Source organism: Diorhabda sublineata, chromosome X (genome assembly GCF_026230105.1).
Source record: "Diorhabda sublineata isolate icDioSubl1.1 chromosome X, icDioSubl1.1, whole genome shotgun sequence".
Classification (NCBI taxonomy): Eukaryota; Metazoa; Arthropoda; class Insecta; order Coleoptera; family Chrysomelidae; genus Diorhabda; species Diorhabda sublineata.
In genome coordinates this window covers 28,642,143-28,669,575 of record NC_079485.1, presented here as the reverse complement: position 1 = coordinate 28,669,575, position 27,433 = coordinate 28,642,143, and the positions used below count along the sequence as shown (strand labels likewise).

General features: G+C 33.4%; 1 protein-coding gene across 10 annotated transcripts in view; it reads left to right on the top strand.

The window, feature by feature from the left end:
• The window catches only part of LOC130450687 (muscle calcium channel subunit alpha-1), a 106,248-nt gene that overhangs the window by 11,218 nt on the left and 67,597 nt on the right, over nt 1-27,433 (top strand). For 8 of the 10 annotated variants that reach the window (XM_056789214.1, XM_056789222.1, XM_056789215.1 and 5 more), the window contains exons 2-7: nt 20,795-21,086; nt 22,009-22,114; nt 23,580-23,719; nt 25,244-25,350; nt 26,234-26,386; nt 26,791-26,987. In XM_056789214.1, coding sequence (XP_056645192.1) covers nt 20,795-21,086; nt 22,009-22,114; nt 23,580-23,719; nt 25,244-25,350; nt 26,234-26,386; nt 26,791-26,987 — 995 coding nt within the window. Of the gene's footprint in view, nt 1-5,505; nt 5,653-20,794; nt 21,087-22,008; nt 22,115-23,579; nt 23,720-25,243; nt 25,351-26,233; nt 26,387-26,790; nt 26,988-27,433 lie in introns of those variants that run through there. The other 2 variants (XM_056789219.1, XM_056789223.1) reach the window with 2 other exon arrangements.

The following is a 27,433-nucleotide window of genomic DNA, read 5'->3' as shown; positions in this document are numbered from 1 at the left end:
AAAATTATAAATGTGATTGCCAAGTAAAATTATGTTTAAAAAAAAAACAAACGACCAAACAGAATTTTCCATATCGACTAACTGTGTGATCAAAGTGATATTTCGAGGATGCTTAATCGGTTACAGAAAACGGTTGCCGAAATATGAAGAACTGGAAGACTCAGAGAAACAACCTGGTACTTACGGTTCGTAAAAAATCTCGCAATAACAAAAGAATAATATTTTTTAATGCCAGAGGTGTTTCTGCATCAATTTTAATATAAGAAGAGTCCGTAATGCAAATTTAAGACTTTTAATGTGAGTAAATTGACTCCATCAACGGCTTATCACCCTTTTCGAGAAGGTACAATTATATTGTGGTTAAGGCATTTGTTTTAATGGACGTATTGAGTTCATTGTATTGGTTGGGCCAAAATCTTGCTGGTTTTAGAATAAATAGAATATCAACGTTTTCTTTATCTACTGCCTCCATTCAGGCCGGATCTCATTCCCTTGAGATCAGTTCCAATTACCACAATCTGCTACCAGAAATAATAGATGAACGTGAAAATCTTCAATCACACTTTTGGGCCGAAATTTATTGGACAACAAATAAGTCGTGAAAATAAGAATCACACAGAATATTAGCTATTGTTGAAACATTTTTTATTAAAATCATTGGTAAATTCTTTTATTATATATCAACTTTTTCACCTCATTATGTTATATCAGGGATGTTAAAAAGACTTATGGGGTATCGCTTTTGCTATAGCACGTTATTTACATTTCAGTTTCAAATTTCAAATACTTACTTAAATTCAAAAACTTAAATTTAAATTTCAATCATTATTTTATACTTTTATGCTGAGTTTTGTAACAAGAACTGAGGAAACACCATGTATGTAGAGATTTGTTGTAGAAACTGTTGATAATAGTAGTTAACATTAAACAAACACTCATGAAAAATGATAATAATATTGATCAGAAATCTATCAATAACAGAGTAGTAGAATACAATGAAATTTCTCTATGTTTATGTGTAACATATATTCTAAAAAATGTAATCGTATAAATCGATGCGTAACCTCAACACCCAATATTTCTAGTTAATTACTTGTATATCTAAACGGGTTTGTATGTAATCTAATCTTGAAATATAGTACAAAAAATATCGGTAAATGGTGTTGACCCATTTTTATTCGATGCAGCAATATACTGACAAAGTTGCAACCAATTTGAGGCACTCTAATTAATAGCGTATTAATAGAGAAAGCATTTTGGTACACATGCTCACACTAGAGAACGTTTTACAATTAAATGTGGCATCATAAAACGTAGGTATACGTGATATGCAAGTTCTCATAATTGAATCTGATTTTATTATTGCGAATCAGATGTTCTACGAGGAAAATTATTTTATTCAACTGCTCTCTCTAATAGCAAAGTATTAAAATAATAAAGCTTTTGTAATCCATAGGCGTATCACTCCTACTCCAACTCCTAAATAGCTGAAGAAGTGCAATTTTTGCTAAAATGTTTTATTTTTTAATAAGGTATTGTTACATTTTTCGTATTTATTTACACTCTTTCTATTCGTGGGGTGAATTGACAAACACTGTCTGTTACGTTCTTAATTTATTTACACACTATACAATACACTTAACTTAAAATAATTTATTTATTAATATCACTTGAACAATTTCTGCGATTACTTTTACTAATTCGTTCTTTTCACTACGACTATTTATTTAAAACTAATTTTACAAAAATCATATATATACCTAAATAAAATTCTAAAAAGTTCTATAACAAGAAGAAATAAAACAAATTAATAAATGGATTTTCCTAGAAATTATTTGAAAGAAATATTGTAAATAAACTGCCTGCTATAAAAAAAAGTTCTAAAAGGAAACATTAAATGCGCGTCCGCCATTTATAAGGAAATAGATGAAAGGCACCGCGCGAATTTGCTGAATTGCATTGTAGCTAGGCAGAGCCAGCCTTAGGACTCATTTCGTGAGCTTGTTCGTAACTGTTAGTTAAGGATATTGTGCGATACTGATTATAAGGGATTAAGGGTTTAAACTTTCACTTTATGTTCAAAAATAATAATTTGAATATAACAATTCACCAGTATAAGAAGAGCCACTTCTTATAAATCCAAATCGGAATCAGAAAATGAACTGTTGCAATCAATAGTTATAATATGTGGCTTGATTATTTCATCAGTAATATTGTCCTGCTTCCACATTTTCCCAGTTTAGAGGTTTCAAATTATTTACAGCTGTTTAACACCACTTTACTAAAAGAATTATTTTTTCTTGAATCTCCTCCTTTTCCTTTGTCCATTCCAGTTCAATCGGATTTTGTTCGGTGGTTCTGGTGGAGATCGAACCGGAGTACTGTTGTGAACGCACCTCGTATATATATATATTTCTTTCTTGTAATTAATCTGTTCGCCGCATATACTGAATTTTGTTACCGTGGCAACAAGCTGTATTGTGGTTTCTATTTTTAGACCTTTTTTTGCTGTCGATCGTCGGCTAACGCTGGGCAAAAGATAAATAGAAAAAGAAATGTAGCACTTGCTTTTTGGCCATGGTAGCGTGCGTGTGATTATTAACGCGCTACTATCTTATAATATATTTATATTTTATGTATTTTGGTTTATGTCAATTAGCAAGAGTGGATAAATGTTTTAGTTTCAAAGTACAATTTAGTTAAATAGTAAATACAGTCTACTACTTATTTGTTTATAGTTTAATGATGTAGTAAATGTGAATAAGAAGAAAGTTTAGTGTTTTATTTGCCATTACAAATGAACTAAAAAATAACGTAATCAGGAATCTCCTGTACAAGTACAAATTTTACGTTTCTCACGGAACCGGCATGGAACTTAATATTCTTTGAATTTAGCCAATTCTGTAAATATTTTTTAACCACTTGGTTGTGGGCAACTTTTCTAAAAGTGTCGAGGGACAACTTGTATTGTTCATTACTAATATATAGTTCTGAGGTAGTTTTTTCCTGCAAAAACCTATTTCTTTTAAAAGTTTCCATAATGTACGTCGACTCATTTCAGGTAATCTTTCATTCAGTAATTCTTTTCTAAAGACGCATGTACTTTCCTTCGAAGTCATCCCTTCAAATGATTTTCAATTTGAAATTTTTGTTTTTCTGGAACTTTACGTTCTGATCGAAACTCGCCACATTTCTCTTCTTTAATAACTCTCCAAATCGTAGATTTCTCAACACCAAGCGTACAATACTAATTCCACTGTGTCATCAATACATTTTACGTATGATAAATTTGTCTATAAAGACAATTTAATATTGATTTTTTTCCATTAAATGTTCAACGATCGACTTTTTCTGCGTTTACATCGCCCTTCCAAATTTTCCATAGTCACACTAGAATTCACAACAAACTGCATACTGCACATTGCAAGCTGCAACTAAACTACTAAGATTACACAATTTGGAACTTACTAAATGGAAAAACCTACAAACGTATTTTTGATAAAATTGGAGATTCTTGGAATTAAAATGCTTATGACACGGTTAAGTTATTCTAAAACACAGGGATTTTGACCACTCCAAACCTGTTTCTATTGTTTTGTACAACAATAAAAGATCGAAAACTTGTATTAGTTCAGGTACATTTATGAAAATTTTAGGAAATATTTAGTGTATTAATATTGTAAATAACCGTACTAAATTTTGCATTAGAAAGGTTTATAGAAATAATTTTAATATTAGTTGGATATGTTATTTATAATAACATGTGTTAAAATTTGACCCGGATTGACCAAAAAAAAAACATTTTCACATATTTTAATACCAATTTTTATTATCGCCTATTCGATTTTTTTTATGGTACGAGATTAGATTTGACACGTTTTATACTAAAAGTATTTCCTCAATTTTTGTTATTGTTATTGGCAAGTGATTGTGCATTTTTTTTCAATGTAAAATATTGAGCCCTTAACTAATTCTGGAGTAGGTAGGTAAAGGTCGTGCTTCGCGTTCCTAAGATAGCTCTGCTAAAGATGATCTTTATAAATTTGGAAAAGCGTGCTTACGAATTAGGCAAACGGATTCAAGGATGAATAAGGAAGGAAGAGTCAGAATTTTTAATCTTTTAAAAAAGTTCCCGCAGTGAGGCCTGCTGTTTAGTCCGAGTAAATATTTAACAGCTCTTTTGTAGTTTGAAGATTCGCTCAAATTAAGTCACACCAAACTTATCCCAGAAGGGAAGGACATATCGAAGATGCGACTCAATAAGGGCATAATAGATTGTTAAGGAGGTGGATAAGTTCCGTTCTATGGAAACTGATTTCAGCGCAAAACAGGAGGAACTCAATTTTTTAGATAAAACCGCAAAATGTAACCCTCATTTCAAAGAGTTGTCCACAACAAGCCCTAAGAACAGATTCGACGACGTCAATGGTAGTATTATTTAATAAAATGTACTTTTACATGATGGAACTTGATGAAACTTCAGTTTTAGTAACATTGAGATACAAAAGATTGGAATCGCACCATGATTTGATGGTGATTAGGTCACTAGATATGGTCCTATGGAGTGCCGTGAGATCAGGATTGCTCCAAGAGAAACTAGTATCAGCTGCAAATAGATATATTTTACTACCTAGATAGGCGATGTCGTTTATAAACAGAAAAAACAAAATAGGGACTGGTACAGAGCCTTGGTGTACTCTACATTCTATTGGCTTGCAAGAAGACATCGTTAGCCTTAGAAAAATCACAAAAAGTTGTTGCAGTGGAGTGATAGCTGACTAGACTAGAGTACACATTATTATTGTTTTTGGGTACGAGTCTAGATTTGACACGTTCTGCACTCAAACTATTTCCTCAATTTTGTGTTATTGTTATCGTCGTTAATAGAGATGAATTGGCTACTCGTATGAGGCAAGTGTTTGATGTTTTCACACCTTCACTGAATGTTTTATGGCAATCAAATACTTGTCTTCGAAGTAAAGTATACTCCATAACATTTTAATCGATTCCGAAGCTGTAATTCTATTGGAAACACAAAATTACAAGCAAAATGGTTGCTCTTTTTTTCCATAGTCAATATCGCCAAAAAAACTTTCCTCATCTTAAACAAACATATACTAATGGAGATATAGCGCTAAAACTTCACACGGACTCAGATTTGATCAGACCATATAAAACAAGATAGAAAATCTTTTTAATCATATTTCAGATTGGCTTGAGAAACCTGCTGTTTTCTGTAGTAATCTACGATATCCACGTTTAGTGTATTATAAATAACTTCATGTATGTACGTATGCCCTATCGAATTACCCGATGGCGGAGTGAACACGAAGAACAATCGCCCTGTAAAAAATAGTTGACCGTATTAAAAAAAGTAGAAGGAAACCGGAGAAAAATCCACAACACATCGCGCATGTTAGCGAATTACGCAAGAGTTTCAAGTGGTGAGCGTCGACGGTCGCTGAGGACGCCAAATAAGCGTGTCAGTCTGGCGTCGGCGTCCTATCGACGGCGCATACATACAACTTCCAAGTGACAGTCACTTCGTTTTCGTAGTACATTCTGAGCTCGTTTAACGTTTGATAAACAGTCGCTTTTGTTAACTTTTGTTAGTTTTGATGCTGAGTGAATAGAGATGCGGCCCATCATGAGGTAATAAGTTTTATCTCGTCATAAATTATATTTCAACTTGATTGATCTGAGGTCACTACATTTTTTCTTTATTTTTATTTTTGAAAATTTAACACTCACATCACCTAACTGGTAATAATATTAAATATTTTCTGAATAACAAACTGTTTAAAAATTTAAATACCAAAAATTCACATCAGATGGTTATTTTAGAAAATGATGAGATTTTATGTGAGAAGCTCTTTTTAGTATTTTGGAATAACACACAACTCTCTATTAATTTTTTCCATTCTTTCCTGTTTTTAAGTACTAATTATGTTCGTTTATCTATTTCAACATGAGTTTGAGCCACAATAATCATTAAAATTCCATTATTTTCGACCTAAAAAAGCTTTAATCATGAGAAAGTTACATGTCAATTTATGATCAAACGTACTGAACAATTCTAGAAATATTTGTATATGTGGTTTGGATTTTTCACACCTTTCTATATTTATCAAATTGTTTCAAATTTCTTTTGAATTATTGCTAATGCTATTTTTCTTGAACTCTCTATTTAACAAGTCCAAATCAGGATGCACCTACCCTACTCTCCTAAACTTTTATTAATGTTCATTTTGTCAGAATATATTTTATGCTTTGAACGTTTTTTCAAAGGTATTAGTAATTTATTTTTCATTTTTTTGTATAATTTTCATTTACATCTTCTCTCACATTTTATTGATTTTATATATCGGTCATTCTCATTAATATAATTAAAGCAAAAGGAATCGGGAAAACTTCAGGATACTAAGATTAGGAAAAAAGACTATTAGTTCCCTGAAATAAGAAATAATTTGATGGAAATCGCATTTCTGGTGTGTAGGTAATTGAAAATAATTGATAGTAGTGCGGTTTATTTTTGGCTTATAATTTGTAGAAGTAAGTACATATACTTGGATCTAAATAAATGTATTGTATTCCTGGCAAGAGTACAACAAGTGTTTACTATAAAATATATCGTGCAGTTGATGATATTGATCATTTTTTCATAAAGTGCGATTAAAAAATACATAACTTCCAGTTTTATATGATGTAATTGTATGTTCAGGATGGAAATATTCTCTTGTCGTGACGCATTCTTTTGAAATTTGTAATTAGAATCTTTCGAAGTAGAATTGTCCTAATTAAATTAATATATTATATTCAGTTTCTAGAGAAAACATATTTTCCTTAAGTCTACATCGCCTACGTGAATTTTTCTTTTCCACATAAACTCCCACAGCTGTTTTATCTGACCTAATTGCATTTCAACACGTTTCCTTTAACCTCCTTAAGTGAGTCTCGTCTTCGATTCGAATTATTTAATTCAAAAATTATTGCTTTCATTAATACACTATACCATAATAGACGAAAACGTGGTTGTACAATATTTTAGCATTCTACACATTTTACTTATATAAAGTTTGTCTATGTACAATCCTTGCAGTATTTGAATTATCCTGCTTTAACAAGACACCCTCTGTGAATATTTATACGCTAAAATATAGGTTTGTTCTTGGTAGCTGTATTGACTGATCACAGTCTCTTGCTTGCTAGACAAAAGGTCCTACTAAAACGAGTTATAATCAAGGAGCATCGCCCGAAATTGGACTTAACCAAGATTAAGGATCCAGGTATACAACAAGAAATAATATCTACACTGGAGAATGAGGCTAAGAAATTGAACACACCCAATCAAGAAATAGAAATTGACAATCCTTACAAAATATTCAAAGAAATTTACAACAATATATTGAAGAACAAATGTAAGCAGGATAGACAAGAAAAGAAAAAGGCATGGATGACTGACGAGAGTTTAGATCTCATGGATGCACGACGAAAAAATAAAAATGTTAACGAACCCAAATATAAACAACTAAATGCAGAGATAAGACGGAAAATAAGACAAGCTAAATCTGAGAGAGAGTGTACAGAGATTGAGGAATTGGAAAAAAGGCACTACATATTTCATCTTCATAAGAAAATCAAAGAAACCATAGGCTCATGGAAAGAATATATAGAAGATTTATTTGATGATGATAGAGAAGAGGTCCACAGAATAAAAGAACCACTGGTTGACCCAGATATAACAATAGATGAAGTCAGGAAAGCCACTTCAAATGCAAAAAATGTAAAAGCTCCCGGGCCTGATAGAATTCCTACAGAATTGTTAGAAACTCTTGAAACCAATTCCCTTAGATTACTAACTAAGCTGTTTAACTCTATCTATCACAAAGGCGTAATTCCAACCGATTGGTTGAAATATTTCTGCGAATTATACATCAAAGAATATAACCTAAAATAGAGGAACACATTAGCAGTACCCAGTTTGGCTTTCGAAAAGGACTAGGAACTAGAGAGGGTTTGTTCAGCATTCAGGTCTTGGTGCAGAGGTGTACAGATGTCAACCGTAACGTATATTTATGCTTTATAAATTTTGAAAAGGCATTCGACGAGGTCCATCATCATAAACTAATAAATATCCTACAGGCAACTGGAATTGATAGCAAAGATATTAATTTTATAGCGAATCTTTACTGGAATCAAAAAGTAAATTTACGACTCAAAGATAAATTAACTCCAGATATCAAAATTAGGAGAGGAGTCAGACAGGGCTGTATAGTATCACCTAGTACTTTTCAATTTATACTCGGAACATATATTTCGAGATTATTCGGTGAATATGTTGAAGAAGGTATAAAAAGCAATGGGGTGATCGTAAACAACTCCCGTAGCTGACTCAATGGAAGGTTTACAAACGTTATTATATCAAATGGATGAGAAATGGCAGGAGTATGGAATAAATACCAAAAAGACTAAGTATATGATCATCAGCAAAAATACAGTAAACGATGGTGACCTTATTGTTAACAATGAACCATTAAAACGAAAGGAAAAGATTAACTATTTGGGAATAACTGTTAATGACAAATGGGATCACTCAACAGAAATAAAATGTCGCATTGAGAAAGATAGAGCAGCATTTATTAGACTAAAAAACATGCTGTGTAGTCACGATCTAAGTTTACAGCTTCGCGTCAGGGTATTAAGATGTTTTCTATTCTTTTGTATGGTGTGGAAATATGGACATGGACGGAAGCAACTCTTAAAAAGGTCGAAGCTTTTGAAATGTGGACATAGAGGCATATGCTCCGAATCACCTGGCAGGATAGAGTGCGTGTGCAAATGAGAAAGGAGAGAGAAATTGCAAGATCTGTTTAGATCAGAAAATTATCTTACTTCGCACATGTAATACGCAATTCTGACACGTATAGTATATTGCATCTTATCATCTAGGGAAAAATATAGGGAAAACGGAGTCCTGGAAGAACAAGAACATCATGGTTGAAAAATTTACGTCAGTGCTTCGGTCAGACAAGTAGTTCACTCTTTCGAGCTGCAGTGAACAAAATTATCATAGCCAACATGATCGCCAACGATAACGGACTCGGCACTATAAGAAGAAGAAGAAGAATCTACATTGGCAGAACTATTTTAGGTTAGGTGTACACTAAAACGCTCTTTGTAGCAGAACCAGCGCTAGAGTCACTGTTCTTAGCAGCAGTGCAAGATAACTAGTTCACCTAGTTCACTGTACTGCTTGCACTGGGTCTAGAATCAGTTCAGCCAGTGCAATGCAAGTGCTATATTTCTTGACAGTTAAAAATGCATTGTAAAATATTTTTCAATGTAATTTCTAACTATTTTCTATATAGCAACTTTGATGCGCTGTACTCTTCTAATGATTCCATAAACTGGATGTATTACCTCATTGTTTTTCAAAAAAAATCTATTAATAGATTAGATTTAATATATATTTCTATTTTATCAACTATATATTTTTTCTTACCATTATTATCCTCAAATAACATTTCTGGAAACGAAAATGTAGTGCCACATCTTCGTCATCGGACGAATGTAAAATATCAAAAATTACTAAATCGGTTTCCATTATTGTTAATACTACTGAATCACATCAAATAACCTCAAATACAACAATCAACAAATGCTTCATTGCTATCTGCACTACTCTGCACTATATCGTTCTTTGTATCCTATCGACCTAATTCTATACACTGGCCTGCACTAGTCCAGTTTCAGTACAGTTACAGTGCAGCTACCACCTTATGATAAAGATCATCTAACGGAAAAGTTTCGCATTTCGAGGTTATGTTTTAGCATCACGTCGTGTCCTAATTGTTTTGTACACTCAATAATTGCGTCCTTTTTTATTTTGACTATTTTTCTTGTGCTTCTTATTTTTTTTTGTATTTACAGAGACTTTTATTCTATAAGTATAATTGTATTAATTACAAAACTGATGATCAATTTCATTAATAACTAAGGAAATATGAAGAAGCATCAAGAATTAATTGATAGAGCAAACAAAATTGAAAAATTTACCTTGAAACTAAGCTGTGAATGTGAATGGGACCTAAATATCATATTAGAAATGAGCAGAAATGCCATCGACTGGAACACAAATAGCTCCAGAACAGCAAAAAGAACTGACATAGGAGTGAATGGGCCCTAAATACTCTAACTGAAAGCTTGAGCAATACAGCAAGAATTTTTCAAGCAAAAATATGTCTTCAGTTCAACTTAAACATGAATTACCACAAACAGGAGGTATCTAAATTAACTACAATGTCATAAGATCCAAGCCGGTATGAGACAATGAGTGAGCTAGTGGAGGATAATGGAATAACAGATTCGAGAAGCAGGGGGGGATAAACCCTTTATAGGGCTTGAACCCTTCTGTGCAATCAGCTACAGGATAATAAAGAGAACATTAGAAAAGGAGGTGGATAAGAAAAAACACTTAATGGAGCATTCTACAGAAGCTGGGACAGGAAAACCATAACCAAAGACACAATGGGTAATTGGTGAGCAGTTAACAAGAATAAGTCCGTTTGAAAGTTGAATTGATTTTAAATAAACCAACTAATCAAAGGAGTTAATTTCAATTATATCGGTTTTTTACTGCAAATCAGACAATTTTTATAAAATAATCATTTCTCAGTAATTTGGTAGTTTTTCTCTTTATTCCACTAGGGAATGATACGGCTTTTATCGATTTATAATATGAATGGAATATGTGACCGTAGCTGCTTATCTGTATTTTTGATTCTTGGGATTTCTACATAAGAAAGGATCCAGTTAATTGTGTTTTGGATATTTGTTGAGTATATCTCTCAATATTTGTTTGCCAAATAAAGGTTCCTTTTCTTCGATATTTATTATATATTGTTGAAAAATAACGATAGATATTGTCTTAGAAAACAAATAACAAAAATTAGAAATTCATAAGTGTACAGCTTGTTACAGGAATATTCACATCAAAATTAGGTCATGGTATGCATTCTGCCTTCATGTTATTGAACCATAAAACCTGAATAAAACATATTATTGAGTAATGAGTTAAAAAGAACGAGAACAACAAATTACTAATTAACAATGTCTGTTTAATCTCTCTTATTTGCTTTCCAGTTATATGAATCCTACACATTACTGTTATTTTGGTTGCATATCAGTCGATTACATTTCAATTTCTCGTTTTCAAGATCTATAAATGCTTGGTTTGATACACGTGATTCAGCAAAAAAAAACGCAAAATAATCCCACTAAGCTCGTTATGGAACCGTATGAACAGATTATTTTTTTCATTTCATTCAATCAGTTACGTAGAAATGATTTTGGATTTTATTAAGCAATTCGTATTTTGATTATATACGAGCTGTTGGATCAGTATCGATCGGTATTTAACTTTTTTAATCGTAATACCGTAATTTGATTCGGTTTTTCAATCCTTGTTTATCCATTAAAATAATTAAGGTATATATAAAACAATTTTCATCAAATAACACCTGTTCTGTTTGGACAAAGTAACTCGTAAGGTCAATGAAATTGATCATGAATTTAGTTCAATATAGCAGCATACCGGAAACAGTATTTTCAATTCGAAATGTCAATTGATCAGAAGCAATAGAAGTTGTATGTCATTTTGGAAGTATCAATAATCATTAAAATTTATTTTGATGGGCGTATTATAAACAAGTAAATTGTGAAAGTACAGAGGGTCTCGTACGGGCAATAGAAAATGGAAACACCTACAAATACCTGGGGTTTCAACAGGCTAGGCTAGGCACCACAAGCAGGCAATAGCTACGTCGAGAATCAATGTAATCAACACCTATGCTACGCCTGTTTTAACGTACTCTCTTTGAATTTTGACGTGAACGAAAACAGGTTAACACGAACAAGATGACGAAAATCAATAACCACCACCCGAAGTCATCCACTGTAAGAACAATATTACCCCAGAAAAGAGTGTTAATACACCTTGTTAACCTCCATTATTGACAGGTAAAGAGACTATAGGAAATCAGAAACCTCAGCCCTACATTCCTCACATGTAAGGTCGAGATCATTAAAACAACTTGAAAACCTTTTCACATCAGGCTTATTTTAATAGTTATAAATTGTCTGTCTACTAGCGGCAAACAAGGTGAATTAAAATGATGTAGGTACTCCTAAATAATTACGAAAACAATAAATTTATTAATTAACTGAATCATCGTCTGCAAAACATGATGTAACAGTGCAAATATGTTATGTTGCATTTAATAGTTTAATGAACTAAACTATTATAGGATTATATCCAAGGTGGATAGATATTACTCACCCCTGAACTTCGATTCATCAGAATCTAACTTCAAATCAGTATTAGATACCGGGAAGATAGAGCAATGGTCACAAAAGTCATTGCTCGGTAGACATCATCACAACCTCAACAACCAAACAGATGGCTTACTATCGGAGCCTTTTTCCCAGAGACCTAGAGCTTCATGATGGCTATCCAGGATCAAGTTATCAATACCAACAACAATCCGACAATGCAGAAATTGTCAACAAAGATCAGAGACCAGAAATTGGTAAAAAAGTTCGGTCTCAATACTTATACATCGTATTACAAGTACCAGCCTCAGAAGGTATCCAAAAATGGCAATTTTAGACTCTACTACGATAGGTCCATTATTAGTGATAGACAGGTAATGAAAAACAGACCTGACATCGTGTTGGTTGATAGAATAGTCAATTTAGCTTTTCTCATCTACGTACTTACACCCAACACTCATTATATTTTCAATAAACACCAGGAGAAACTGGCCAAATACTCGGATCACAGTTATATGTTAGCAACCGACGTCGTATCTAAGACCCTACACGATAGCATCGTCAATCTGGGATTACCAAAAAATACCTTCGTGGCCATCCAAAAGGCTGTAATATTGAATACTTGCTATACAGTGTGGAATGTAATCTGAGCCTAATCCTTTAGATATGGGAAAAGTAAATGATTGAACCGGCTCCAAACTGAGTATAGCATAATTCTTTCGCATAATAATAATAATAATAATAAAATTAATGCTGACATTATTATTATTTCCACAGTAATTTCTTGCTTTTGTTATAATGAAATGAAATTTTCATGTATAATACATAAAAAGAATATTATTATTTCTTAGTTTAGTTTAAATGACCAATTAATGATCTAAATATTTAATTGTTATGATGGCGGTTGTTGATTTAACGACCTAATCTGCTAGGCAAACAAATATTTGGTTAAATTCAACCTAATTTCATCGGTAAAGCCGATGATAGTATTACGTTGTATCCCAATGTGTTTATTGAAAATAGAAGATCATACGACAAAGGATGAAAGCTGGAATTCGCGCCTGTACACAAATTGTGGGTTTGCTAATGTGGTTCCAGTGTCATCACCAAGAGTTAATAGATTTATTGATTAGTTAAATAAACATTCATCGTTGTCTTACCTAACAATCTACATCAACTTTTATACCGTTGATATAATTATGGTTAATAACGGTTTGATTATAAGAACAAAAAGTATTGGATATAGTTATTGGTACCATAAAATTATGACGTCAATCTTTTCCAATAGTCATTAAATTATAGATTTATGTCAAACGTAACCGGTTTCAAAAAAAGTAAAAACATCGCAAGTACTAAAAAATTTCAATTGTCGAGGAACTATTGCACTTTTCCACTTTGATTTTTATATCATTGCATTAATAAGATATTGAGAAAAATATTTCTAATTATTTTTAAAAACAATAATGAACTTGAAGTAGAGAAATCACAACGTTGGCTCAATCTGTCTCAACTTCAAATTTCATTTGAAATCTGCTTAAGAAATAGACTATAATAGAACGTTATCATTTTTCAGATACAGGTTTGATTTCTTTGATTGCGCTACGTGCAGAGTTAAATTACTAATGAGAAAACTAATCTCACTATTATAAAAGCGTGGAGTGTTTTATAAGACATTTTTAAATTAGAGAAATGCTTTATTGTCAAAAAATGGTGTACAATTTGTAGACAAAACTTTAATGAATAACAAAATTACAAAATTTTTATATATAAAACTCTTCACATGTATATGGTGTCAAGATTAAACCAAATAATAAAACAAACTATACGGGAGTCCTAAAATAAGTAATAATTTGCAATAAAAACAAATAACAACATTAAACCAGTGCGTAGCATGCTCCGAATTAAATATTAGTATTAGAGTAAAAGTCTTTCTTCCAATAAATATGCCCTCAAATTATTGCGGAATACGGGAAAAAGATGTTAAAGGTTTGATTTCAATTGGCGAATGATTGGGCATTTTTTGCATGCTAAAGTATTGAGCCCCTAACCAATTCTGAACGTGGAGTAGGCAGATAAAGATCGTGCTTCGCGTTCCTAAGATAGCTGACCAATGATCTTTCTAAGCGTGCTTATGAATTATGCAAACGGATTCAAAGATGAATGAGGAAGGAAGAGGCAATATTTTGAACCTCTTGAAGAAGTCCCAGCAATGAGCGCTGCTATGTAGTCTGAGGTAATATTTAACAGGTCTCTTTTGGAGTTTAAGTCGCACCACACTTACCCCAGAAGGGAAGGGCGACTCGATAAGGGCATAATAAACTGTTATAGAATTGGATAAGTTCAGTTCCTTGGTAACTGATCTCAACACAAAACAGGCAGAACTTATTTTTTTAGATAAAACCACAACAAGCCCTGAGAATTTTATAGATTCAACGACGTCAATGATGGTGTTATTTAATAAAAAAGGCTGCGATGTATTTTTATATGATGAAACTTTAGTTTTAGCAACGTTGAGACATAAAAGATTAGAATCGCACCGTGATTTAAGGGTAATTAGGGCCTTAGATATGAAGTGCCATAAGATCAGGGCTGCTCCAAGAGAAACTTGTATCGTCCGCAAAGAGACATATTTAACCGCTGATATGTATATAGGCAATGTCATTGATGAACAGAAAAAACAAAATAGGGCCTAGTACTGAGCCTTGTGGCACTCCACATTCTATTGGCTTGCAAGATGACATCGTTGTATCAACCTTTACAATCTGACTTCTGTTGGTAAGGTATGACTTGAAACATGCGAGAGGTGTTCCCCTGAAACCGTAGTACTGCAATTTGTTGATTAAAATATTATGATTAACTCAATCAGCATCATTTGTGCTTCTGTTATTTAAAAATCTAAATTGATGGGTAGTAGTAGTTTATATTTGAACAGAAATGATAAAAACCTCTTTTTGAACTTTGCGTTTTATAACTAATACATCTGAGTTTGATTCGCAGTCCATGGACTGTCAAAAGGATTTTTCTTTCCATTGTTCCTTTCTTTCCCCATTTTCTTAAGAGATAGCTCTCTATGGTAAGATCGATGCCATTATTTCTCGGTGGGTCTCTTATGTAGGTGACTAAAATATAAATGCGGTACGTGTCTCTAGGACAGCTTAACTGGTGAAAGTTCTAGTGCGTAACCAATAGATCTCGATTCGATTCCTATTTCCGGTTGTCCGAATTATTTTTCTGTAACTATCACTAAATAAGTCTTCTCTTCATTGTTCTCCATATCCCCATTTACCCAACTAGCTTAAAATGATGATATAGAACTTTAGGACTCGATGACATTCCTTATAATTTTTTACCAGTTTCATCCCAAAACACAGAGTTAGTTTAATTCTATTCTATTCTTATGCCAAGAATAATTTTTTACATTTTAGTTTGATTTTTACCAAACTAGTGTCTTTTAGTTTTTTTTAACCTTAATTTAGTTTTTACTTTATAGTATAACTAACTCTAAAAACGTGTTTCACCGGTTTTTTAAACTGAATTTTATTTTTTGCTTCTTAGTTCAATTTGCTGTGTTAAACTAGTTTCTAATATATTTTTTGTCGATTTTGTAAAGTCTGGGACTGCGCCCTTACGTAGTTCGTCCACTAGCTCTATCATGTGAAGGGTACTCGATGAATCCTGTCGAATTTAATCAGGATAATCAGATATTTTGATCGACTTATTGCATTCTAGTCAGTCTTTGACAAGTGTGCAAATGTGCAAAGTAGGTTAAAAAGTCAGTCATACAAACATTAAATACAATGCGATGGAAATTACGTTGGACAAACTAGGAGATTTGTGAAAGACCGGTTTAAAAAGCACCCAGATGGACAGAAAAGTCAGGCATTAATTAATTTTTTGAGATCAAGGGGCGATATTTGAAAATAAAACAATATTGTATTTTTATCAATATCAATTGGATGAGAGCAAATGACTCACGTAACTTTTGTAAGAAATGTATTTTAAATATAATTAATACCAGTTACAACTTGTGGAATGATTGAAATTCATTGTAGTCTTATCCAATTAAAACAGTTTTTCCCATTTTATCGATCTATTAAACGTAAATAGAACCCATTTTACAAAGGAGGTTTTCATATATTACTTCATTCTATATTTATTTACAGTCTTGACGTAAAAACCGAAAGAAAAATTGTCTCTGCCGCAAATATAGAGCAGAGACAAAAATAGAGCCAATTTGTGTTACACATCCCTCTTTAAAAGTAAGTTGTAGCTCTCACACTGAATGTTTGTTCAGAATGACTGTATAAGTATACATTCAGCAAATTACAAATGCCTCATTAAATCGACACGCTCAGGAATAATTCAAATAAAAGAAAAAGTAATTAAAAAATAATAGCAATGGGAAAATATCTTGAATTATGATGATCTTCTTCACTTTATTCATGATTTCACTTAAATGATAAACCATACTCACTGTAACAAATACAAAATAACGAAGAATGCGCAATTATTTATTCACATTCCTCCCATTTGTCTTATTACCTATATTGAATATCACTTAAATGTACACATGACATGGCAGCTATAAACAGTTGAAAATGATGCTAATATTGATTATATTTTTTTATCAATCATGTCACAATAACTCATACATTTTTGTCAGATGTTAGAAGCAGCATCATATGTCTAAACTATCTAACCTAACTTAAACGGACTTAACCTAACCAAAGCTATCTATCTATCTGGGTGTGCCGTAGTTGTACACCACCAAATTCTTTTGGGTTATAAGTTCCGTCCAGAACCCTCCCCTGTTGTTTTTCACGGGTGAGCTCCATAGCGTTCATATCTCCAAGTATCAGGACCTCGCCTCCCTCGCGGTTAGCGGCGTCGAAAATTTCGTTAACTTTATTGTTGCATTCTTCTGATACGATATTTGAAGCCAGGTAAGCTATCACCGAAACAGGGCCCATCTTCACTATCAGAAATCCGTTATATACCTTCGATTCTGCGGTACTACATTTTCTATTCCTGATATATATCTCTACGTCCGTTCTATTATCAGTTATCTATTTTTCGTTCATCGCAATTTTCTTGCTTGGCTCAGCAACGACATTCAAATCAGCATTTAAATCGTTCGCAGCCACATTAATTGAATCATGCACCGCTATAGCTCTTCCCAGGTTCACTTGGAGGTATATCACGCAGCGTTTTTTGCTTATCATCTTGAATTATCTTGATTTTTCCGGTTGTTTCTTTACGTGATATTCGTCTGTCTCTGACGGTGGTTTTTATTTTTTGTATCTCGGCCAGTTTTTATTATCAAGAGCTTTTTTAAAGGCCGGGAAACTCATTATTCCTATACCAAGAAACGCAAGGAATTCCTACACAGTCAGAAGAAGACTTAAGGCAGCTAGCCTTGAGCTGAAAGGCCAGCTACTGGCCCCAAATTAACCTCAGCCCACCGAGCAGCCCGTTTATGATTTGCCAGAGAATATGTTAATTGGACTGACGAACAATGGGGCTCTGTTCTCTTCTCAAACGAAGTGTACCTGCATGGTAGCGATTGAAGAGGAAGAGGAGAACTTGGAGAAAGATTTGCGCATTATTGCCATATAAGAAATCGTGCCTTTTGGAGAAGGTTCCTGGATAGTTTGGGCGGACAATTCAATTGAAGCAAAAACCGATTTGTTTTTATTGAAAGCGGTGGAGTGAGGGATTAACGGCAAACCAATACATAGAAATATTTGGGGGATCACGTCGTTCCCTAGGCCATTTTAATCGCCAAAAAAATTATCATAATTCAGGACAATGCGTCCACATACTATATGTTCTGTACAGCAGTTTTTACAGGATGTCGAAATTGTCGCTATGGATTAGTTAGTTTGACGCCAAGACTTAAATTCCATCGAGCATTTTTGGGATGAGCAGTTCCGGCTAGAAATCCGAGAAATCGGATGTTAAAATGGCGCTTACTGAAGAATGGGATAGTATCAAACAAGATACAAGTAAAGATATTTAATCTATCCATGAAAAAGCGCTTGGAAGCTGTTATTACAGCTAGGAGAGGGAAGACTAAATATTCATACGTTAATTTCAAAATAAATTATTATTTTGACGAATTTAAGCTTGAATATTCTTCACGGTTAATAATAACCTTTTTTTTTGTTTAAAATTTCTTTTTGTTAGATAATTTCCCTTTATTGAAAAAAATAGCTCAATAACAAGTTAGACAACTCTCTTTATAAATCTAAGACTAATTGTTTCTAGATGCTAAAATCAGAAAAAGAATGGAAGCTACAAATTTTTTGCTAGAGATTTTGACCGAGAGCGTGCGACTCGTGTCGGTTTTTTTGCCCACGATTGTATATAGCATCGTCTAGGTATAAATGTTTAATTTACTTCTACATTTTTTGGATGAAATATATGTTCCATTTGGATATCGTCAAAAAGGAAAATTAATTTTGTACGGGAAAAATTAAATTATGTTTTATGTTGCCGCCGGAGGAGAAAAACTGCTTATTATCCCAGAGAAATTTATAATGTTTGTGGCGTAACCAAGGAACTGTGTTACTAAAAGCAAATAAATGATTACCAATAAAATATGATTTCGCTTTTAAAAATAAACATACGAAGACGCAAACAAATTTTAATGGAATTATTGCAGTCAATAAATTAACATATTTCAGTAGATCCTGACGGAATAAATACTGTTAATCAATTTATCATCGATATTGTATGAGTTTCTAGTAGTATCAGTTAAAGTAACTTTTTGTAACATAAGATCTAGCAGTACCAACCCTCGACAGATCAAAAAGATTTTTCACGTTCTCTGAGAACCGAATCGACCCTCAACATAATCACACACTAATAAGTCCCTAAATGATACGAAACAAACATTTCAATAACGACTATGTTGATTTTCAAAACTTCCATTCCAATATAAGGAAATTTGTCTTTTGTGAAGGTGACTAGATGCATCCCTAAGATACTTTCGTTGACCTTGAACCTCTCTGGCATATATCCATCGATTGCGACTTGGATGGATTGGTCTTTGAGACAGCTACTGAGCCAATCGATGAGTGAACATTAATCTATTATGTGGTCTTGGTTGCATTACTACGAATGAAACATTTCAATGATGACTATATTCATGTTCAAACCTTCCATTTCAATACAAGGAAATTTGTCTTAAAGAGGGCTCCAAATTTTTGTGAAGCTGTGTTAGACATATTGCTTCCAAACTCAACACCCAGCAAGCGAATTTGCGATGATGGTGATATTTTATGTCCAGACGGGACCAAATCGTGAGCTGCAGCGTCAGCCTTCTTCATAAAAGCCCGGGTCTTTGCTGTATTTAACTCAATAAGATTGGTTCCAACTCACTCCAGAATATTTTCAAGATCGTTATAGATAGTAGTGATCTGTAGCTAGCTACGGATTTGGATGTTAGTCTAGTTTATTCGGGCGGCAGATCTGAACGACGACACTATTGAGCTATCGTCGGCGAAGCTATATAATATACAGGAGAAAGAGAGAAGGTGATAAGATGTATTCCTAGGAATACCAGCGTTGACCTTAAACCTCTCCGAGACGTATCCACCGATTGCGACTTGGATAGATCGGTCTTTGAGAAAGCTACTGATCCAATCGATGAATGAACATTAATCTATTAAGTAGTCTTGTTTACATGTGTGGGTGCTTTGAACATTCTTCTATGTGCTAAGCTCTTCTTTATGCCGCATCATTGATGTCCGATGTCTGTTGTATAATAATCAACAGATACTTCTGTTTCATTCTTTCTTCACTTAGAATTCCGATACATTTGTCAATTTATATAAATGAATATGTGTACAAACATTGTAGTTAAAACTATTCAGCAGAAGAGTTAGTTTATTGATTTTGAAAACAGACAAATCAAAGGAAACAAGATAAAGCGCTCATTAATTATACTGTAAAATTGTATGTATTTTATCCATTAGTCTTCATTAGTGTTACACAGTGAAGACTACCTCAATCCCTGTTATTATTGATCAACTCGGGACAGAATGATTCATGATAGTTATTAAACTGACTTATGTCGAAAATACCAAAAATAAAATAGAAGATAATAGACCAAATACTAGTACTACATTATCGGTAAGTGATGTGCAAATAAAGACGCAAAAAAAGCTTTGTTAAAATGTACAATCTGTTTCAATATGTGATAAGGAAGAAGATTGGTGCCTATATTTTCATTAGTAAATTGAGGTTGCTCTATTTTCTCTGTATTTAATTGCCTATAGTACCTGTTGAGCAAGGTTTTTATATCACCAATAGTTGATTGTTAATTTTTCTTTCGGTTTCTGGTAACCTTTTAGTTCGCCAATTTGCTTAATTTTAAATTCTCATCCATGAAATGTTGAACACTTCTTAAGTTTATACTTCATTGAGAATGGAATTTTTAATGAAGTTTTTTTTGTTTCAGGGCTGCAGTATGAACTTCGAGAATCGTCTTCTAATCGTTTTTGGTCCGTGCAACCTGCAGAGAGAGGGGGGTGTGCATGGCAAGGCCCCATTAGTGCGACTGCCACCGCGATGAGTACCGTGGGGGCGGGCGTTACGAGCCCGGGACAAGTAGCAGCTCGGACGCCGACGGCCCCCAAACGACCCGTCCGACGTGGTGGCAAGGCGCCCCCGGATCGTCCGCAACGTGCCCTCTTCTGCCTATATCTCAAGAATCCGCTGAGAAAACTATGTATTGACGTCGTTGAATGGAAGTATCCTTTTAAATCATTCTTATAAAACAATTCTAGTTCACAAAATCATTGAAGAAACGCGTTGCTTTGCGCACATCTTGGAAGCAACTCTTCCACATTCGTTCTAGTTCTGCGAAAGCTACCGATCTGGTTTGCGCGAGAATTAACTAGTGGTATAGGTATAGTTGGGTAGCGGTTTTAATTTTTATAGAACTGATATCTTGAGTTTTCTTCCCCTATATTTGTATGCAAACTAACATATTTGTTGTTATTTTTTTTGACCTGTGTACCTACTGCTTTTTATTTTCGTGATATATTTGCTTGTTATCCGGTATTTATGGACGATATTATAAGAGAAAACAAGCAAAGCTAAACGACCACCATAAACAAACAAATAACCCCAAAATGACGCTCTTACCTAACCTAACCATATGTCAAAATCATGTGACAAACGCAAACGGATGTGGTTGTTACGAACGGCCGTCGAGAAAAGATGAAATTCGTTTTGGTTGAAAGTCCCCAACGGCAGACGGCGACTTCAAAGGGCAGCTATGAATGGAATTTTAATTTTGTAACAGCAAACGGCAACGGCAAACTGAAAGAAAAGTTTATGAATCGGCTTTTAACCGCTGTGGCTTACGGTTCGTGCGTTGTTGAACTAATTCATTGCGTTTTGCTCATAATTTGCTGGCTCTGATTGTTGACTATATGCTATTTACTTACCTATTTGTTGGTTAATACCAATACATAATCTACACGGCGGTTTTCAAAACGATGCCATGTCACGCAGTAATTGTTTTGTCCTAGAGACCGCTATGAAATGACTTCTTTTGTTTATTTAACATTAGCGTCACTATAAAGGAGTCTCTAATTTAGATTATTCACAATTCATAGTTTGGTACGGTTTTTATGTCACTTATTTTCCTTAACGAAACGTTTCCAGGCCCTTCGAATGGTTGATTTTACTTACGATATTCGCAAATTGTGTTGCCTTAGCAGTTTATACACCTTTCCCCAACACCGATTCTAACACGACAAACGCATATTTGGTAAGTAAAACTTATTTTATGTTATACTTTTAAAATAAGGTTTACATTTTTTTTTTATTCTGGATACATTGTTAAAGTCTATTTGTAAGGACGAGAGAGTAATAAAATTATGAACTATTGTAATCTATCTTTTAGTATTTTAGTATTTTTCCAAGTTAAACCTACAGTATTTCGTATGAAATTAAATTTGTATTAATATAATGAATATATCGGGTGTACAATTATATTTGCATCTAATCAACCTGCTTATAGCTTTCAAACAGCTAAAGATTAAAAGGTGAAATTATTTCTAAAATTGTTTATTTTTGTGTCATTGTGTTTACTTCGATTTTTTGATAACTTCACGTTCATAAAGAATAAGTAAAATTGCTTCTTGCAAATCCAAATCAGAATCCGAAGATGAACTGTTGCAAAAAATATTCTCAATGTGTGTCTCGATCATTTCTCTTCTTCTTTAATTGTATGATTAACTGCTTTTGCTTAGTTTTCTGGCTTCACATTATTCACAGCCTCCAAAAACAACTGTTCGACATCACTCATTTAAAAAGAATAATTTTTTCTTGAAACTTCTCCCTTTTTCTATGCTTATACTAGTTCAACCGGGGGTAGTTCGATATGATTGAGATCTAACCATCGTCATTCCAAGATTTTCTGTTATCTCATCAGTTTCATATTTTTTAATATAATCCCGGGAACCGGGATGGAACTTAGAATTTAGCCAATTCTGTAAATCTTTTTCAAACCACTTGGTTGTGGGCAATTTTTCCAAAAGTCTCGAGTGATAATTTGCATAACTTATTTGAACCATTCTTTAAAGACATCAGCATTCATGTCCTCATGGAATAACTAATAAATCCTTGACGAGATTTCTCCCTAGAATTGCAACGTGGATGCAATAAAAACAGCATTAAAGCGATAATGTTGCTATTGCGAAATCTTGCATACAACAATTAGCAGATCTTCATCTGCGCATGCTTTTGATCAAGAAATATAACGTCTTGCATTGCATTGCACGTTGTTTTGCATCATGTCAAATGTCTTAAAAAAACGCAACGTGTATCTCGTTACTATATGGAAAAACCTAAAATCGTATCTTCGATGAAATTTGTCCAGAAGAGATTCTTGGAATTAACATAAAACACATTTCTAACTTTTATTGGCAAATAGGTACTGATAGATCTTATGATACGGCTATGTAGTCTTCGATACAGAGGGCTTTTGATCACTCCAAACCTGTTTTTATTTTCTATACAGCTCATGGACCAATGAAAGTCCGAAAACTTGTATTAGCTCAGGTACATTTATAAAAATTTTAGGAAAAAATCAGATTAGTAATTAGGTTTTATTAACCTCTGGTACATGAATATACACAATAAAACTAAAAAATTGATCAAAATCAATCAAACATACCACAATCTGTGATAATGGATTTCATATGTTTCGTCTGCAAATGATTTTTTTTCAGGAAAAAATCGAATACCTCTTTCTAGTAATTTTCACTACGGAATGTGTAATGAAGATCCTTGCATATGGTTTCTTAATGCATCCAGGGGCGTATCTTCGGAATGGTTGGAATTTACTTGATTTCACAATAGTAGTTATAGGGTACGTTTTAAATAAATTTAAATATAACTTATATATCGATACTCCCCTGTAAACTAACAACTATGATACAACAGGACATACTGGCCATAAAGATTGAATAAGAATACTAAATCAGATTAACAAAAATAGTTTAATGAAAAGTTAAGATCATTGGAAATATTAGTTAGAACTCGACACAAACCGAGATAGGGCGAATAAGTTTCTTTAAATTAAAAGCTAACAATAACTAAAAACTCACGGATCTCACAATATGTGGTCTCGGTATCACCTAAAATGTCTTCTTGATCTTGTCTCGTGTTTACGAGATGTGGAAAGTCTCAAATGAAGTTAGGCTCTAATATTTCCAAGAAAATCTGAATAATGGTTATAAGAAAACATAATAAACATCACTATGACGAAAATAAACAAGAAAATCAGAAAAAATTAACAAAATAGATTATTTGAATGCTGGAAATAAATGTACGACTTGCTATAAAAACAGTTAATAACAACGAAATAGAGAATAAGTATTTGCATGTATAGTACTTGTATATATGCAATCAGTTCCGACCAAGATGATCTTTGTATATAGGTATACTTTGATGTAAGACCAGGCCAATGTAGGTACTACCCACTTATCGACTGTCTTAGTAGCTTTCTCAAAGATCGATCCATCCAGGTCTCTATTGATGGACACATCTTAGGAAAGTTTGAAGTCAACGCTGGTGTTCCCCAGGGATGCATCTTGTCACTTACTCTTTTTTATCAAGTATCTACTCGATAAAACTGCAAACCCGATCTATAGCTTCGTCGACGATAGTACCCTAGCTGCTATTTTTACCAAAAATGGCTGCAGCTCAGGATTTGCTCCTGCCTGGACATAAAATATCAACATGACCCCAAATTCGTCTGTTGGGTGATTAGGTTGAAAGCAATATGTCCTAGCATAGTCACGTGGCCGAATTAGGCTCACAAAAACTCTTCAAGTCCAAAAAACTATATATTCTGCAACAGCTTATAATCCTCTACATGGCCCAGCTTCCTACATTCAGAATATTGCTCGCACGTTTGGAGCTCGACTCCCAAGGATACCCTTAGGATGCTCGACTCAATCCAGAAGAGAGCAGTTCAATAGCTTAGAGTATGGAAGAAAGGTCGCCGAGCTTTATAACATAATTCCGCCTAGTGCAGTTTTTGCAAGACCTACTCAACAGGCGACGAGAGTCATGAACACCAAGTTCGCCTGCAGACGCCCAGAAGTTCGATTTATCGGGATTCATTTCTTTGGAGAAGTGTGAGTCTGTGGAATTAGCACGTCTATAACATACAGAAGTTCAAGATCAAAATCCACAGACAGGCACCACTCGAATTACTCGAGTGTAAAAGTCTAGCTGCTAGCTTTTTACATCAAAAAAATCTTTGTTGAGAGATGTTGGTAAAGTTCTTTTTTATTATGAATACTTCTTGGTGGTATTACAAATTCTTTCCACTGTATATTGATTTCTCAATAATATGTTGAAAAAGAATATTTTGTCCTTATTTTAGGTTGATTACTACCGTATTACAAAATCTCAGTAAAGAAACTTTCGACGTTAAAGCTCTTCGAGCTTTCAGAGTTCTCCGACCTTTAAGACTTGTCTCTGGCGTACCAAGTAAGTAGTTCTTTCAAAACATTTGCATTATCAGATTAGTAAAACAAGAATAAAAAAAAACATTTTGCATTTTAACTTTAAACGCATTAATGGAACACTAGATTTGTTTCAGGTTTCGAAGATCTTATTACCAGTCGCTTTTTCTTTACACTTTCAAGTTTAGATTTTATCAAGACCTTCCATATTTTTTTTCATGATTTCTTCATAATTGTTGAGGCAAAAAAATATTTTGCAATTCTTGTTCATTTAAAGACATATTATTTATGATTCTTTTTGCTTATGGTAGTTCATCCTTGTTTCACTTCTTAATTAGTATTTTACATTCACAAAATTTTATGTGTTGTCTTATAATAATAAACGTTGCTTGTCCTCTACTTTTCAATCCAATGTGGTTTTGAATATTTTTCACAATGTGCTCCAACGATGTACATAGATCCCAAGTTACACACAAGTAAACTTCTTTTTGGTATTTTGGAGACGTAGCTTATTCGAACAGTTGAATCCTGAGCGATTTGATGATTCTAACAACATATTTAAATTCCAGGAGTCATGTCTCATTAATTATTTACATCCATACATTCTTACTGGCATAGATCACATCTGAGTTTCATAATGCGCTTTTGGGAGAAAGACTTTTCATGTAAGAGTAATATGATTTAAACCCCGGTTGCATTTTCTCTTTTATTGATGATATACACTGGGCTTTATTATATATAAGATTACCAAGGTATTTGAATGGTTTTATCCGTTAAAACATACCGTGTTTTATCTGTTACCTACTACTTTGACTTTTCAAGTTCTTTGAAGAACTTTTGCTATAAGCCCAATATCATTAACAGTTGTTGATACCTATTTGAACTATTTCAATGTCATTTATTTGTAGGTTTACAAGTTGTGTTAAATTCAATTCTTCGTGCCATGGTGCCTTTACTGCATATAGCTCTGTTAGTACTATTTGTTATTATTATTTATGCAATCATTGGGCTGGAATTATTCTCAGGAAAAATGCATATGACTTGTGTTGATAACACGACAGGTAAGATTGAGATTAAATTGAGTGCAGAAAATATTGCGTTGAAAAGAAAAATTGTATCTTTTTTATACAGTCTGCAGTTGATTTAAATGTTATTCTTTCTTTATATAAATCATTTAGAACATCAGCGAAGTATGATTTATATTTTTAAATCCTTTAGGGATTACCACTTTACATAAAATTTCTTTATAAAATTATGCAGTATTCTATCAATGTTAATTTTTGAAAAAGAAGTAACAGTTTCCCTGATTCGTATTTTGCAAAAAGCGAGGTACAATATTGTAGATTTGCATATAGTTTATCATTAAATTATAAAACTGCGTGTACCTACTGCTAAGATAACTTTACATGATAAATAAATCATATATTCAAAAATTTTTATGAATAAATTTTTATAAACTTTTTAGGTAAACAAATGGATGATCCTCACCCCTGCGGTATTGATGTGGGATTCAATTGTACCCAAATAAGTATAAACATGAAGTGCCAAGAAGGATGGACTGGTCCAAACGATGGAATCACTAACTTTGATAATTTTGGTCTCTCCATGTTAACTGTATTTCAATGTATCACCCTTGAGGGATGGACTGACGTACTTTATAATGTAAGTAATTGCCTTGTTTAATTCAACTTTACAATTATAGAATCGATAAAACAAACATACAGGGTAGATATTATAACATGCCGTTCGACTTGTTGCGTTTTTCTTCAAACATTTTGAATAATCCTTTGTTCACATATTGTGGCATAGTAGTCAGTCGATAAAAAGCTAGTGGCATCCAATTCCATATTAATTGTTCACCCCATCTGAGTACCAGCTATTTAAATACTTCAGCTGAGGCCGAATACCACTTCCTGAGGAAGAGTCTCCTGCCGGGTAATTAAGGTTATAACACCTTCAAAAAAATTAATACATAAAAGTACAAATGGAAAGACCTTTGAAATTATGAAATCTACACTTCATCATCATTTAGAACCCTGTCTCGTTCACTGTTTGACTCAAGCTTCTCTTATCGTAGACCATTTTGATCATGGGTATAAAGGGCGATG